We start from the raw sequence: 17,751 nt of genomic DNA on the forward strand, positions 1-17,751 counted from the left end.
TGAGATATGTATATGCCCTTTCTGTCACTACAGAGTCAAACATGACTGAAATGTTCGTTTGTTTGTTTATTTATTAGATGGCCTTAAATCAGAGAAGATATAAAATCATTCTAGTCATGAAATACTCAATACTTAATAATGGCACTTAAGTCTTTTCATATGCTTTTTAAGAGAAATGTAATTTTAGGTAACCATAAAGCTGAGGCAAGGGAGTTTGGGTTCTTAAGAAGGATCCCCAGCCCTCATTAGCTGCTGCTGGGCACAGAAGCACTTATGATCACTGCAGAGGTAGACCAAACTAAAGATGCCAGGCTGTGTCAAAGGTCCATGTGGTGACAGCAGCTGGAGCCCCTGCAGAAAACATGGGTCATACACACTGGCTTACACAAGGAACAATGAGAAAAATATGCCACCGGGTGGGGGTCTTAACATCTGTAATGATTACTGAAAGCTTCTTTGAAAGTGAGAATTTTTAATTACTTTATTAATTATTATATTCAATTAAAAGGCTTTAGTCATCCATAAATACCATGATACAATATGTGTGTGTATATATGTAAAAATATACCCACTGAACATGCTTTGAGAGGTAAAATAGTGTTTGGAAATCTATGTCACATGAAATACACTTTGATATAAAAAACAACTAATCAGAAGCATGAAAAACAGTGTTTTAATAAGAGCCTATTGCAGATTCTGGAATGATTGTCGCATGCATGTCCCGAGTCATGTTGGACTTCTCCTTCAGTTTTGATTGGAGTAACGTGTGTTCCACAACGCCGATTCTGATGTCCATCTGAACCGTTTCTTGCTTCAGCTTTGTTAAGCTCTGTTTAATCTTTACCAAGGGAGCTGCAGAATGAAAATAACACGCAATAAAAATGTTCATTTGGAGTATCAGTGTATTACAGAATTGCATGACATTTTCCTCACTTTGTCTTAAGCCAAAAACAGGGTTAAAAACACAACCTACAACATACTGACATTCACATGGTTTTGCTGTGGTATTTTAAATACCTGAGATTTTTAGGATGTGAAATGATGCAGCATTTGAGCCGAGGTTAAATTTCCTTCCTTTTCTTGGGGAAGAGGTGCTAACAGGGTATTTAAGGATGTCTTTAATAAATTTTATGAGCTAGAATATTTGTCTGAAGGAAAAGGGATACAACGGGAGAAAAAAAAGGAAGAAAGAACTACCTGAGAGATAGAGTTGATGGGTTCATTCAAACATAGTACAAAATCTCTATATGTCCCCTTTTGGATAATCACTCAGTTTATATCAGAACTCTGGAAAATCTTTCTAGAACACAGAAGGGCCTTAGGCAATAAACCAGGCCATGTCAAAGTGACTAGATCATGATGGAGCATGATTACTAGAGGATTATTAATTCTTCTCTATTTGACCCCTCTGCCAGTCGGGTCCACTGGGGGAGAGGAAGATAAACAAAGGTCACCCCATTGCTGCCTTCATGCCATTTGGGCACACACTTAGTGCTCTTTTGCACATAAAGTGGAATAATGAAGCTCATTTGAGAAAACAGCAAATATTGTTTTTTTTTAAAAATAGGAATAACAAAGTGTATATTTAAGTATTTCCCACTCTATCTCTAAATCAACACAGTTAGAATCAAAAAATCCTAAATAAGGGTAAAAAAATATGATTCTCCTGAGGTGATTAATGAGGAAAATAGTATATGGATTATCAGACATCATTTTTGTACCACATATCTACCTCTCCTCAAACTCATTTTAAAAAGCAGACTCCTGATTTATGAATAGCATTTTGTTAAATAGATTTCTTGAGAAATACTCTCCTCTTGCTCATTTTCCCCTGAGGATGAGTGTGTACTCACCACCGTCAGTCATGCTGCTGCCTTTTTCTTCCATTTCTTGCTTTACCTTTTCCAGTTCTTCTGTCACCTTTAATTGGAAAAAAAAAGTTTTTACATGCTCTGGATTTTAATAAACTTTCAAAATCATGGAATGATGTGTTAAGGAAATTTGGATCTAATACATCTGTAAAGGGACATAAAAATATAAGGAGTCTTCTGGACATAACCTGAATAATAAGATAATAGACAGACACACAAAGCTTCTCATCTTCAGAGAGTGCTACGAGCATTAAACTTCACCAAATGACATTCTCAGGTTGTCACATGACCATAAAAAAATGATCTGAGTTGTCGTTTTAGGCATCAGATATGCAAACCTTGCAGTTATCTCCTAGCATCTACAGTGTTAGTCCTGTCTTTTTCTTTTTTTTTCTTGAGAGAGAGAGAGAGAGAGAGAGAGTGGGGGTGATGGGGGCAGGGAGGGACAGAGGGAGAGGGAGAGAATCTTAAGTAGACTCCATGCCTGACACAGGGCTCCATCTCACAATCCTAGATCATGACCTGAGCAGAAATCAAGAGTAGGATGCCCAACCAACTGAGCCACCCGGGCACCCCAACTATGCCAGTCATTAATAATGAGTCATTAATTAAAACCATACACACATCCCGAGAAGATTTTGGATTTCTGAGGCTTACTAGGTATATTTCTTAATATTATAGTTTTATAAGAGAAGATGCCATCTTTTCCTCTATAGGATGCTAAAAATAATTTTTATACCATATGGCTGTAATATAAAAATATTCCAACTGCTTTTTTCCAAACCATGAGCTCCAAGAGGCATATTGTGCTGTCATATCAGCTCCTATCTGTACTCTACGTCATACTCAAAATTATACTACTATAGCCTCTATCAGCAAAATTCCAAACTGGCATATTATCTTTAAAAAAGTTAAAAATTTTTTATGTGACCTAGAACTAAACCATAATTATTGTAACTTAGTAGGCTTTATTTTTATCATACTGGTGAATAAAAACTTCCTTGGGAATAAAGTGCTCATCCAAGTAAAGCAAATTAATTTTTTTTAGGCACCTGCAATGTTACAACTGGGGATAACTACCTCCTCCAAAAGAACTAAATGGGTCCCTGGACTCCCTTCAAGTGTTAATTTACTTAACGTAAGTGAGCACTTTACTTCTTTCCACATAACATTCTATTTGCCTAGAAGCACCACAGGATTAGAGTCTAAATATTACTAAAGTTATATTTTTAGTATTCTAAAATAACTATTTATGCCTCAAATAATCTCTATAAAAGAAGCTTAATTCTATTATATAGAAAAAGTCTGGGACAATTACACTGGATTTTCACCAAAGATAATCTTGTTCATTGGCTATTGACCTTGTTGTAAGATTTTTTTTTCCCTCTCAGCTCTTCAGTAAAAAATTGGAATATATATTAGATCTTATTCTCTTACATGATGTTGAAAGTCAGTATAACAATATATGCAAATATTTTATAAGTTCTCAGAGGGAAAGGGTTACAAGCCACTTTCAGTTTGTGGAAAGAAATACTCAGGATCACATACATCGGCAGCAATCAGGAAAAACAAATCTTACATCTTACAGACTAACATTAAAATCTGTGTAAGACATTTAAGCCAGTGCTTTACCTACTCTTCTATATATTAATCACAATTATTAGGTTTTTAAAAAGATTAAAGAAGGTTATAAACATGCTAATATTATCAGCAGGTTCTGTGTTAATTTAATAAAACAACTTCAGGCATTTTATGGAAACAAACAGCATATAAATACATAATTGAGTCACTGATAAGGAAACTAGGGATCTTCTCCTTAAAGAAAAGGACTTGAAGCCATGGGAAGCAGTTACTGAAACAAACAGCACCCGGCTGTTGCTGTATTAAACCGCCCGGGCCCCGCACGGCCTGGGCTCAGCTGATGGTGAGAAGAGGGCAAGAGCACAGTGTGTACCTCAGACAGGAGCCTGGTCCTCTCCGTTACTCCACCGTTACCCTGCTGGTATCGCTCCCTCGCCTAAGGGAGAAAACATTTTGTTTAATGACAAATTCAAAACAGAAGCAGATTACTTAAGTGTGACCCCTTTGTGTCTGTAATTTCTGCATATAATTTTATGACACCCCCTCAATTTGTGAATACATTTGTGAAAGTGACATTTAACTGTAGCTGTTTTATGTCCCTAATAGACACCATGTATTTAAACCAAGGCACTATAAAATGATAAACTACCTTAACCTTCATATACTGACTGTGTAACTCACACAGGCATGGTTCACAATAAAAACTGTCTTCAGCTATTCCTACACAGTTTAGGAGAGTAGCTCTTGGTCGATCTAATTTGCATGCAATGCAGAGAAAACGAGTTCTAAAAAATCAATCATAATAGAGTGTCAGGATGAGCAATTAATAAGGATTAACAAATGGTATGACAGTACAGAATATGTTCTTGGGAACTAATCTAACAATTATTTAATATCAATGTTTGACAGATACACAGTGGCTTCAATCAGAGTCTTTTACAGCATTTTGAAAGTAAAACATCCATGAGTAGATGTGTCTGTGAGGGAATACTTTGTTAAATAAATAATTAAAAAGTGAAAATTATTTTGTTTGGTCTTTGAGAACTTCTGAAAGTGCAGAGGTATCTCAAGTTCATTTCCATTTTTTTCCCATTCTTCCAACCTTGTTTGCCAAAAGAAAAAAAAAAGTCTTAACTGACACTTGCAAGTGTTCTTACTAGTCTTCCTCAGTATCAGAAAAGAGGGGGCATAACTCCCAAGGAAAGCCTTTAGATTCCTACTGGGGTACATAGAACTGCTGCTTTCAAAGGCTGAAGGTTTTATTTTTTTGGTTGAAATTCTAAAACCTTGAAAGGATTAAAAAATTTGCTCATTAAATTAATTAAACTGCTTGTCTTTGAACGCGACGTGCTTTCATATTCTTTATTATGTGGCTGTAAGTCATTAAGGCAATGATTTCTTTTCCTACTGACACATGTAAATGCATACTATTCTTTTTCCTCCTACTCCTAGGGTAAATTAACAGCAGACTTAGAAACAAAACCAGGTGTCCTAATACTCCGTTCCTGTTCTAAGCAATGTTCCCCAACAATACATGCCTTCATTTATTTAAACCAAAGAAGAAATGCATTTAAAGACTTCCAGGAGATAATTTCTATTACACGTAACACGGAGATGGCAAGTGCTCCGGCCTCACGTGGCTTCCTAAAGTGGGCAGAGAATCCATGTGTTGCTGTTTGTGAAAGGCATTTTATGATTCACAAATGCAAAGTGCTGTGTCACACCTGGGAAATAGTGTCATCAGCTGAACTAAATCCCAGATATCATTCCTAAGTTACCTCACTCAGCTGGGCTTGAGCCGCACGATATTCTTGAACCAAGTGCTCAAGCTGATTGTTGATGTACTTTTCTCGGCTGCCGATCTTTTCCAGAGTCCTGCTAATTTCATTATGAAGTTTATCCAAAAATCCCTAGAAATTCCATAGGATTTTAGTAGATAAAAGAATTCACAAATATATTTCTTAAGAATAGTATAAAACGGGCTAAATCTTCTTCAGTTCAGCCCACAAATTCTCAACTGGTGAAAAGGAAGTTAGCTTGAGATTTTCAATAGCAAAAGAATTCTGTAATGAGAAATAATTTAGTCATACTTGGCAGAATGTTAAAATAAAAAAGCACCTGGTAGTGTTAGTCAATTCATTAGCTCTTATGCATATCTAAATTGTACATGAGTGGAATCTGCTTTATATAAAGTTCGTAATCAAAGTAGGTAATGGAATAACAAGACTTTCTTATAGCACAGTTCAAAGATGACTAGAATGTTCCCTTTGGAGGTAAGTCATGAAATTTATAGTTCTAGCCTGGGACCCGTAACTTCTCATTCCAACTTTGCTTCCTTATGGCATCCTCCAAAAGAGTCCTTATTTCTGTCAGAGAAGCAAGCTTGGGGAAGTTGTAGTTTCTAAGCATTGCTGGCCTGGTGCTCTGTTACCCTATGGGATTCAGAAAGGGAAAAAATGATGAAATGTTTCTCTAATATGTATAGATATATAGAGAGAATCTAATATACATTAGATCTAATCTAATATATATTAGAGAAACACTCCATCATTCTTTTCTTTCTGAATATATTGTATAATTGTATAATAATACACAACTATATATATTATACAATATACATAATGTATACAATTTGTATATTGCACAATTTACATATATATTGTGTAGTTGTATAGTATACATACATATTAGAGATATTTATCTTTCTCTGTACTAGGTATGTATTATACTGATTTGATATAAAGTTACTTTTCTTTAGTTTCAGTACGTTAGGGCTGTTGAAATATAATACGGTACATTCAATCTATAAACTCCTCAAAGGCAAGGATTGCATCTTTTTTTACTTTTTTTTAAATTTTCATGTTTTCCTTTAACGGGTGTTCAACAGATGAGTAGATGTACATTGATTCACTTGAAATAATTCACATACCTTGGTCTCCTTTAGAGCAGATTCTATTCCACTTTTGTGTTGGTGCATTTGGTCAACATGGATTCTCCAATCCTATAGGCATAAGAGCGTAACAGGAACAAGTAAAATACACATTTTCTTCTTTAGTCTATGTTTTTGAAGTTGTATTCTTCATTTAATTACTTTGGTTGCTGCCCTATTTCAGGTAGGAAAGTCCTATATATAGCTTGCAATCAGATTATAAAGAAATACGTGTAGAGCACTTTAGGATTAAAGGTTCTAAATAAATGTAAATTATTTTATGTGTTCACAGAGTGATGTCTGACAATTTGAATATAAATTATTCCTGCACTGCTGGTGGTTAATATTTATGACTACCCATCAAAATGAAAAAAATATATAATTACTAGAAAATAAAGTTGTTTAAATAGTAACAATTGCAAGAAGCAACTCTCGAATCAAGTATCATATATCAAGTATTAGTTTGTCCCCTGAAAATTAAGATAGGGCCCTCTTCTTCAGGAAGACTTCTCTTTCTGAAAAAAGGAAATCTATATTGATTATTAGAGTTCATATATTTTGAGATATATCACATTACTACTAGGCTGTGTGCATATTTAAAATCAATGCCAACATTTTAGTTTCTTACAAGATATCTTCAAAATCTTTTGGTTTACATTAATGAAGGTAACGATTTTAAGACTGGAGAAATACCCAGGATGAGAAAAAATATGGTAAGTTGAAGCAATGGAACCAGGATATTCCTCAATTATACATATCTGTTTGCATAGCCTGATGCTCCACTTTGCTATCTACACTATTCTGTGAGACATAAATATACTGTGAATTTTCCTCTTCTACCGATTCCTTAACTTTGAAACATGGGCTAGTGACTACCGGGTGAAAAGCAAGCCTGGGGTACTTCACACATACCAATGATAAAATTACAATATGTTAAAGAACCTCAAAGAGCAACTAGGCTCACCTTTATCATTTCACAGATAAGCAAGAGGCCCCGTGAAAGAAAGTGGCCCCCCTGGGGCACACCCAAACCCACATGGGTAGTGGTGCACCTGGCTCAGAAGCCAAGTGTATTAATTCTCGCAGACCACATTTTGGCAGGTCAGAGTTAATAAAAGGAGCAACTGGCTACTTGATACCGGTGCAGGTGCTAGAGCAGAGAACAAATCAGCACTTCCTTTTGTCCATAAGCATTTTTCTGTCTCACGAGCAAAAAATATCTCAGAATATGAGAGCTGGAAAGGACCTTAAAGATCATCTACTCATCCATTTAACAGTCACCTGGTGAAACATTTTCATTTTACAGTTGAGGGGACTGTTCATCACCCGTGACTATGACTAGACAGACCTGGCAAGGAAACAGGCCTCTCCAACACAGCCAGTCAACACTGGAATGGGGAGGAGAAGCTACTGGCTGGCCTGCTGCAGCTGGACCAAATACGTTACTAAGCCTCAAAATGGAAGACTGGTTAAGCCCAAGCAAACATCCTTATGAAAGAAAATGAACCTAATAAGTATCATTATATTAGTAATTTTTCCAAAACAGTACTCGTCCGGACTGATTCCAAAAAAAAAAAAAAACCTTCATAAGCTTAACAAAACACCAAGTGTAAGTATTTCTACAGTCTCGTGTCTGTAGATATATACATGTATAAACACATACATATATACATATGTATACTTTGTATCTATTATTTTATTTATAGTAATTGATGTGTTTAATATAGTTTGTGTTCTGCTTTTCCTACGCAGCCTTATCTTTTACCATTACATTTTTTTCATGTTCTGATAAAGTATTTCGAGAGAATTAAGCATGCCTGACTCATTCATGTACAACTATGATAACTTACATTGATGTTAAACTCCATGGAGGAGCTGGCATTTCAGTGCAAGCTTGAAGCATTAGTAGCATTTCAACAGGCTGGAAAGGAGTGGGAGAGGAAGGGTATTTTAGGCTGAGGGAGTAACTAGAACAAGAAAAAAAAAAAAAAAAAACAGGCGCTAGAATATAAAACACAAAGTTCTTGGGGCAGGGTGGGGCGGACAGGGTGAGTCACGAAGAAGCAAAGCCAAAGAGGTAGGTTAAGTTAGGTGGAGGGCTTTAACTGAGGACTGTGGATTTTATCATGTGGACAATGAGAGCTATTAAAGATTTTTGGTTTCAGTTTTAGAACAAGTTAGTGTTTTGAGAAAGTAACAGAGGGAAGGACTAGAAGGCAAGGAAGAATTAGAAAGACAATTAGACTGAAGGCAGGTAGGCAACCAGTTAAGAGGCTGTGTAATGGCCCACGTTAACATTAGCAGTAGAGCAGCGCTTGTGAGAATGAAAGAGAAGAGATGGATTCAAGGGACATCATAGGGACAGAACTAGCAGGACTTGAGGACTAAGGGCAAGTGTGGGGTGGCTGAAGTGGAGATGGGGTGGTAGAGAGGTGTCTTTAACGTTTCCAGTCTTAGGGACGAAGATATTAGTAATATCACTATGTGAGAAGAATAGATTTCAGGGACCCAGAAATACTGAGGATTTGGTTTGGGACTTTTTAATATGATAACCCACTGGGACTTATTTATGAATTCTTACTGCCTTTTAAAGTGAAAAGCTAATAATGATTTATAATTATCTGGCACATAAATCTGAATGTTTTATTAAAATCTAGACGGACACATTTCCTGATGTATAGTTATTAAAAAAAGAAAAAAGCCTTAAAGATGTTCTAACCTCTTAACCCAGCAATTTCACCTCTAGAAATTATTCCCAAGGAAATATATGGGGATATACACAAAGAGGAATGTACCAGTTCTTTGTAAAACAGCTCTCTAAATAGTTAACTCTCTAAACGTTTAACAGTAGAGGACAGTTTAAACTAATTTTGTGATATCCATTTCACCACTAAAAATAATGCAGTATGATACCATTTTTATAAAGCTCAAAATGAAGCAAAGCTCAATGATACATTAAAATACTAAAAAAGAGGAAGAGGAGGAGGAAGAAGTGGAGGCGGAGGAAGTGGAGGAGGAAGAGGAAGCAGAAGCAGCAGCTAAGGACAATATATGATACACAAATTGAGGACAGCGGTTCCCCATGGGAGGCAAAGGGCAGCAGCAGAGGAGCACCCAGGTAATTTCAAGGGCATGTAATGGTCTAGTTCTCAAGTTCAGTAGTGGGTTCATGAGTGTTTGTTTATATTACTGGGCTCCATAAATATATATGTATTGCATATCAAAATGTTAAATTCATGTTTTCAATAGAAATTTATTCAGCAAAAATACAGGCAAACAACATAAAGTAAAGTGGAAACACATTCCCCAAAGAATATCCTATTAGGTGTCCTATTTAGTAAAAATTAATATTTGTGTATATTTGTGTGTGCATGCATATATTAAGCCAGGAATTTGGATATCGATGTTTAGAATTTCTTCTTTATCCTTCCAAAATTTTCCAAATTTCCTGCCAGAGAATTTTTAATCATCACTTTAATCATCAGGGGGAAAAAGTCTGGATGCCCAAGTAGTACTTGAAAGGGGTTTAATACAGTTACAGCAGAAAGTATAAGTGATCACATTTGTAACATTTTAAAAACATGAATATAAAAAGGCAAAACACATAGCTTTTAAAAAACTACAATTGAGATGGTTAAAAACTTTAGAAAGGTTTGTGGTAAGAATGAAGAAGTGATGAAGGACTTGATCCCCAAAATGCTAGCAATCCTTATATTGGTAGAGAATCCATTAGGTTATAATGCACTTTTATATACATTTCCTTATTTGAGACTCACAAAGGTTTGGAGTGCTATGTCAATTTGTCATCCTTCTTTTTCACTTCTACCCTTCCCTGTGAGAGGGTTATGTGATTTGTGGACCAGTTGTGGGAGGAGTACACTTCTCTGTCCATTGATGCTGGCCTTGGCCATGTGATTCTCTTTGGCCAGTGGAACAATGGTGGGTGTGGCCTATGCCAGGACTGTGCAGATGGTATAAGAGGCATCCATCAGCCCCCTTTCCCTTTCTTTCTGCCATTACAATAGGCATGCCCCACATAGGGGTTATACTTCCAGCTTGGGCCTGGGAATAAGAAATATGAAACACAGTAGGGCTAGAGCCACAGCTGAGTCACACATCAGCAGACATGTATCTTGAGTGACAGTATATTTGTTGTTATTATGATTATAAACCACTGTGATTTGGGCTTGCTTTTGATACAGAAAAACTGACTATATATACGTATTGTATAGGAGGAAAACCAAGAATCAGGCAAATTAAATGAACTTTCTGAGGTTTCATGTCTGGAAAATGGAAAGCACTCTCAGATCAGTGCATTTTCCACATACCATAGCTGCTTTTCTTTCTGATAAAATGAACTACCACAGAGTATCTAAGGTAAACCAATAATTTTTTTGTTATATACCAAGTGAGACCACTTCTCTCTGTAGATGTTGAGTTTTTCACTAATCCAGCATGTTTCCTCTCTCCGAGGAAATGAGAAGACTAATAATGAAGAAGTATATCATTTCTTTAGGCTATTTTAAAAAATCCTTTCATACAAAATCTTATATAATTCTGTCACCTCTGAGGTAGACAGCAAAGTGACTATTGTAACCATAACCTCCTTTCCACTCCAAATTCTTGAATGCCAAATTATATTCTCTCCCTTTTTCTTATTTATTTATTTATTTATCTATCTCTCTATTTATTTATTTATTTGACAGGCAGAGATCACAAGTAGGCAGAGAGGCAGGCAGAGAGAGAGGAGGAAGCAGACACCCTGCTGAGCAGAGAGCCCGATGCGGGGCTCGATCCCAGGACCCTGGGATCATGACCCGAGCCGAAGGCAGAGGCTTTAACCCACTGAGCCACCCAGGGGCCCCATATTCTCTCCCTTTTTCAAAAACTGGAGAACTGAGATGCCTTGTCAGGTGAGTCACAGCATACCGTAAAGTCAAAATGTAGGAGGATCCAGTTGCAGCCAATAAGGTGACCAGCAAGACTACAAGGATCTCTGGGTTTTACTTCAACAGCACAACCCCTGAATGACTAACTTTACATATTATGCACAGACACTTGGTTTCTTTGTCTGGATCCCCAACTCAATGCTCCAAGCTCCTCTCTGAAACTGCCGCGGAGGGAGAGACCGACACATGAGCTAGAGGTGGTAAATGGAACTTTTATCTGTATATACGTTTCACTAATTATACAACTCATAAAGTGTCAAACTGTCAGTTTCCCCCCCAAGTTTGAGCTTCTGAATAGAGAGAGGCGGAAAGTCAATGGAGTCCTGATAGAACAAAGCTGAGGAAGGCACTCTGGTGTATATTGGGATGTTTTTTCCTGGGCTCAGGAAATGTCCATGCCAGAGCAGCGGAGTTTCGTAGTCTGTGGCTCTAGTGGCACCTTTGCTTCAGCCCCCAAGGGTGGGAGCAGGGCCCCAAGGCTCAGATGTATTTTGAATTTCTTTCCATCACAAAAATGCTACTTCTGCCATCTACTTTCCCTTTTCCCTCTATTCTTACTGGTTCTCCCCCAACTGTGTTATGAATAATTACTAATGAAATCTTAATTTAATGTTCTGTTTTTGCAGTTGTGTTTTAGTGAACATGACAATATGTACTAGGGTTTTTATGGGCTCCCTGCATTTAAGGGTCCTCACTGCATTTTTCTCATTGGGCCTCTATTTTACCCCTGAATTCACTTTCTCTGTGGATTTTCAAGATCACTCTGGTGAGGAAATCTTGTACCTCCATTTCACTGATTGGGTAACAAATTGAGGTGGTATGATTTTTACTATACCAATTACAAAATGAATAGGAAGCCAAATGTCTTTTCTCTCCCTTACAGATTTTCCATTACACTGACCTGCTTCTTTCATTTCCTTGCTTTGTCACCCAATTTCAATAAGGAGCACAAGAAACTGACAACTTTCCATTCAAGTTTGCACATTAAATAAATGTTTCTTAGCTCAGTTGTTTTGCTAAAGCTTAAATGCTATGGGAGGTTTGCTGCTTCTAATCTGCTGTGGATGAACAGTCTGTTTAACCAACCTTGTTAGAATAATCTCTGAAACAACTATATGTAAGTTCCAAAGAAGGATTTATCAGATTCCCCTATAAATAAAATGCATGAGCTTTAGTACATAGTTTTTTGTGATTTCTATTTTGGCTACTTAGGAACCATTTCTTTTTCCTTCCTTGGTATAGAGTAGTTCTCCAATAGTCACATCCATTCCGAGATCCTTTTACATCTAATGATAGCTTCAATGTTAACATTCAAGAATGTCTAGTATGTGTCAGGCACTATGTTAAGCACTATCCATACATCATCACATTCAATTCTTTTAAAAACTCTCATAAGATGAGGAAATTGAGATTTAGCTACTTTAAAATAGACTGCCCAATCTTATAGGCAAGTGAGCAGTAGAGTGCAAATTTGCAGAGACCATGCTATCATTACTTATCATCTCCCTGATGAAACGTAGCGAAGTATAACTAAAAATTTTAAGGGGGTAATTGTTAAAAGAGATGTTAGTTTCATTTGTAATATTTGAATATTACCAAGAATGTGTTTATGTATCAATTGTATAATAAAAAAAGAATTTAAAAGTTTTAGGATAAACAGATGCAATTAAAAATTCTCTCACAAAGGGGGCACCTGGGTGGCTCAGTGGGTTAAGTAAGCCTCTATCTTCGTTCAGCTCAGGATATGATCCCAGGGTCCTGGGATCGAGCCCCGCATCAGGCTCTCTGCTCAGCAGGGAGCCTGCTTCCCTCTCTCTCTCTGCCTGCCTTTCTGCCTACTTGTGATCTCTGTCAAATAAATAAATAAAACTCTTAAAAAAAAAAATTCTCACAAAGAAATACCCAGGCCCAGATGGCTTCATCAGTGAATTTTTCAAATATTTAAAGAATAACGACAACTTTACACAAATATCAGAGACAGCAAAAAAAAAAAAAAAAAAAAAGAGAGCAATTGCCAACTGGTTTTTATGAGGCCTAGATAGCATTACACTAAAACCTGACAAAGACACCTAAAAAACAGGAAAAATTACAAATCAGTATTTTTTGTAAACATTGATATAAAAGTTCTCAACAAAAAAGGGTGCCTGGCTTAAGCGTCTGCCTTCGGCTCATGATCCTAGGGCCCTGGGATCAAGCCCCGCATCGGACTCCCTGCTCAGCGGGAAGCCTGCTTCTCCCTCTCCCTCTCCTGATGCTTGTGTTCCCTGTCTTGCTGTGTCTCTCTCTCTGTCACATAAATAAATAAAATTAAAAAAAAATAGTTCTCAATAAAATACCATCAAATAGAATCCAGTAACATATAAAAAGGATAATATATCATGATTAAGTTACATTTATTCTAAAACGCAAGGTTAGTTTGATACTCAAAAATCAATCAGTATAATCCACCATAGCAAGAGAGGGAAAAAAAAAGAGGAAATAAATCACATGGTCCTCTTAATAGATGAAGAAAAAAATCATTTGAAAAAAATGTAACATCCATTCATAATAACTCTAAGCAAACTAGAAACAAAAGGAAAGCTCCTTAATCTAGTAAAGGCAAATAAAGTCATAAAGTTAACATCATACTTACTGGTAAAACTGAAATATTAAAAGCTTCCCTAATACCACTATATCCAACATAGACAAAAATTCTTAACCACTATATAAGGCAAATTTAAAAATTTAAAAATCTTTAAAAATTTTATTTATTTATTTATTTATGAGAGAGAGAGAGCAGGGGGAGCAAGAGACAGAGAGAATCTCTAGCAGACTCCATGCTGAGCATAGAACCCAATGCAGGGTTTGATCCTATGACCTTGAGATCATGGCCTGAGCTGAAATCAAGAGGCTCAACTGACTGAGCCACCCAGGTGACTCCATAATTATTTTTATAAACCAGCAATAAACAGAAAATAAAATCTAAAGAGATACCATTTCAGTAGTATGAAAGAACAACAGATAGATTAGGGCAATAAAACAGTGTCCAGATACAGACCCTCCACATAAAGGCTTTTTATCACAAAGCAGTGCACTGGTGAAAAAATAACCTTTTTATGAAAATGGGTATATATATACATAGATCTGTCTGTCTATCTATCTATCTATCTATATATCTCCCCCAAATAAGTCTTGAGTTCTACCTTATACCATCCATAAGAAAAAACGCTAGATGAATCACAGAACTTGATGCCAAAAGTAAAGCAATAAAGCTTCAAAAAGAAAACATAGGAGAATAACTTCATAGCATTGGGGTAAGCAAAGATTCTTAAAGAAAACAAATATTATGAGAAAGATACAAACGTAGTGATCCAAAGGGGCACGTGCACCCGAATGTTTATAGCAGCAATGTCCACAATAGCCAAACTATGGAAAGAACCTAGATGTCCATCAACAGATGAATGGATCAAGAAGATGTGGTATATATACACAATGGAATACTATGCAGCCATCAAAAGAAACGAAATCTTGCCATTTGCGACAACATGGATGGAACTAGAGCGTATCATGCTTAGCGAAATAAGTCAAGCGGAGAAAGACAAATATCATATGATCTCCCTGATATGAGGAAGTGGTGATGCAACATGGGGGCTTAAGTGGGTAGGAGAAGAATCCATGAAACAAGATGGGATAGGGAGGGAGACAAACCATAAGTGACTCTTAATCTCACGAAACAAACTGTGGGTTGCTGGGGGGAGGGGGGTTGGGAGAAGGGGAGTAGGGTTATGGACATTGGGGAGGGTATGTGCTTTTGGGTAAATTGGAAGGGGAGATGAACCATGAGAGACTATGGACTCTGAAAAACAATCTGAGGGGTTTGAAGTGGCGGGGGGGTGGGAGGTTGGGGTACCAGGTGGTGGGTATTATAGAGGGCACAGCTTGCATGGAGCACTGGGTGTGGTGAAAAAATAATGAATACTGTTTTTCTGAAAATAAATAAATTGGAAAAAAAAATAGATAATAATAAACTTCCATTTTTTTCCTTCTTAGTCAAAAAAAAAAAAAAAAAGAAAACAAATATTAGCCATGTTCCCTTCTCCCCCCAAAAAGGTCATTTTGAGTATATTAACATTAGGTCACTGTTTATCATAATATACCAATAAGAGTGAAAAGAAAAGCTAAAGAGTACATATTTGCAATACATATACCTGACAAAAGACTCATATCCAGAGTATAAAAATAATTTCTATAAATCAAAGGAAAAGCAGATAACCCAATAACAAAAGCCAAGAGGATATCCAAATGTCAAATATATGGAAAGGGGGTCGACTTCAGCAGTTGTTAGGGAAATGCAAATTAAAATGTCAGTGAGACTATAGCATAGCTATTATGATGACAAAAATGAAAAAGATTCAATACTTAATGTTGATAAAGATGCGGAGCAACTGCAACTTTCATATACTGCTGGGAGGCATATAAATTTGTATAAACACCTTCAGACACTATTTGGCAGGGTCTGCTAAGACTGAACATGTACATACCCCAGGACTTAGCAATTCCATACCTAGTAGAAATTCCAGTAGAAATGTGTGCAGCTGCTTACCAAGAGACATGTACAAGAATTTTCAAAGCAGTATTATTTATAATACTATAAACAATTCACATAAGCCCAGATGTGGGCTCCTCTGGAAGGGCATGACCTGGGCTAGGAAGCTTTCTGCCATCAAAGGCGCAGGCAGCTAGGGGTCTGTCAACGACACTCTGTGGCTGGGCAGCAAGTCCTTGCTTATAAAGGGATCTGGACATTTCATCTCCGTTTCAGTCACAGGGAGAGAGACGCAGTTATTAAGATTATAACTGTATCTGCAGTGGTAGGGAGGTAGGGCCAAGTGTGAGCGGCAGTCCAAAAGTGATCAGACTCAAGATTTCAGTGTGGAATACTGATGTTCCTTTGACATGTTTAATACCCCATTCATGGTCAATGATGAAATTCTTTGGAAATCGGATGGTGGGAATCAGGTTAAGTGAAAAAAGCAGAGAAGACAGCTTGATAGAAGTGGCTGCATATGTCTAAGTTCACTGTAGCAAATGTTGCTGGGATAGGTCGATAATTCATCATGCTTTCAGTGCAAGGAAAAGAGCAGCAAATTTCCCTCCTCCACCCATAATACTACCTTCCCTAATAATAGAACGTTATCTATATTCTTTTTTAGCCACTTCGCACAAGTGGTTTTGCAATCTCTTCTTGTTCTAATCGTTAATCTGCGTCTTCACCATGGCTCACGTTTGTGCACTTATTTGTGTATGTGTGTGTGAGAGAAAGAGAAGAGGAGTGAGCGAAAGTGTCCATCAGATATTTTTTTCATGAGACTGAATTACTTTCTGAATGAAAAATGACTATCAGGTTGTGAGGTAATCACAGAACGTGGCTTTCTGAATTTTTTAATGTGACAGTTTTCTTTCATTGCCAGCAACTTAAAGTCTTCTCTGATACACACTTGTGTGAAAACATGATTTTTCTTTATAAGTGTTTAAAGAACTAAACATACAACTTAGGAGTTGAGTTTGTATGTGTGATATATATTATATGTGTATATTTGTTGCAGGGAGTATGGAAATCCACTAGAGCTGGAAATGTGAGTTTCCTTAGAAAAGTTCCTGGTTCCTAGATATTCCTCTTGTTGTAGAGAAGGGTAAGACAGTGTGCACAGAGGGTAAGCAAAGGCTATCACAACAATCACAAATATTCTCACACCTGCCTGTAGTTGAACTGAAACTGGAGATCCATAATCTCTAAACCTTGTTAGTTAAATAATTACATTTCTTTTTTTTTTTAATTTAATTTAGTTATTTCCAGTATGCACTACACCTAGTGCTCCATGCAATATGTGCCCTCCTTAATACCCACTACCAGGCTCACCCAACCGCCCACCTCCCTTCCCTCCAAAACCCTCAGTTTGTTTCTCAGAGTCCACAGTCTCTCATGGTTTGTCTCCCCCAATAATTTCATTTCTAATTGTGTGCTCAGAGATGATCTTTACTGACTACCATCTGTTCTAAAGTGTTTTCATACATTGACTCTGACTTATTATTCATGCTTCCTCCATCCACACCCCTTTTTTATAGCCACAAAATTCTCCTGAGTGAGGGTTTCTAGACTTTAGAAGGAATTACAAGCCCAGAGAAGAGAGCTGGCAAGGCCGATGGGGAGCGAGTGGGGGCCCTTCTGTGAATGTAGGGGCACTCTTAGGCCAAATGAGAATGTAACTATTTCACAGGATGTTGAGTAACCATGAGGCATAGCTGGAGAAGATAACCTTGATAGTCCCTCTCAACTTCAAGAATCCACTAACCAAAACCTTGATCTCCTACAATACTCAAAAAACAAAAAAACTGAAAAAATAAATAGAGCTATCTGCATATTCGAAGAACCAAGAAATCT

General features: G+C 37.0%; 1 protein-coding gene across 1 annotated transcript in view; it reads right to left on the reverse strand.

Moving 5' to 3' along the window:
• Nucleotides 1–455: 455 nt before the first annotated feature.
• Nucleotides 456–17,751, reverse strand: part of IFT57 (intraflagellar transport 57) — a 54,182-nt gene continuing 36,886 nt past the window's right edge. Inside the window, exons 7-11 of the mRNA XM_044251331.1 lie at nt 6,382–6,453; nt 5,231–5,362; nt 3,826–3,888; nt 1,854–1,920; nt 456–852 (exon numbers count right to left, since the gene is read on the reverse strand). Of these exons, the coding sequence (XP_044107266.1) occupies nt 674–852; nt 1,854–1,920; nt 3,826–3,888; nt 5,231–5,362; nt 6,382–6,453 (513 nt within the window). The 3' untranslated portion in view covers nt 456–673. The remainder of the gene's footprint in view (nt 853–1,853; nt 1,921–3,825; nt 3,889–5,230; nt 5,363–6,381; nt 6,454–17,751) is intronic.

The sequence above is a fragment of the Neovison vison genome, chromosome 6 (assembly GCF_020171115.1).
Source record: "Neovison vison isolate M4711 chromosome 6, ASM_NN_V1, whole genome shotgun sequence".
NCBI classification, from domain to species: domain Eukaryota; kingdom Metazoa; phylum Chordata; class Mammalia; order Carnivora; family Mustelidae; genus Neogale; species Neogale vison.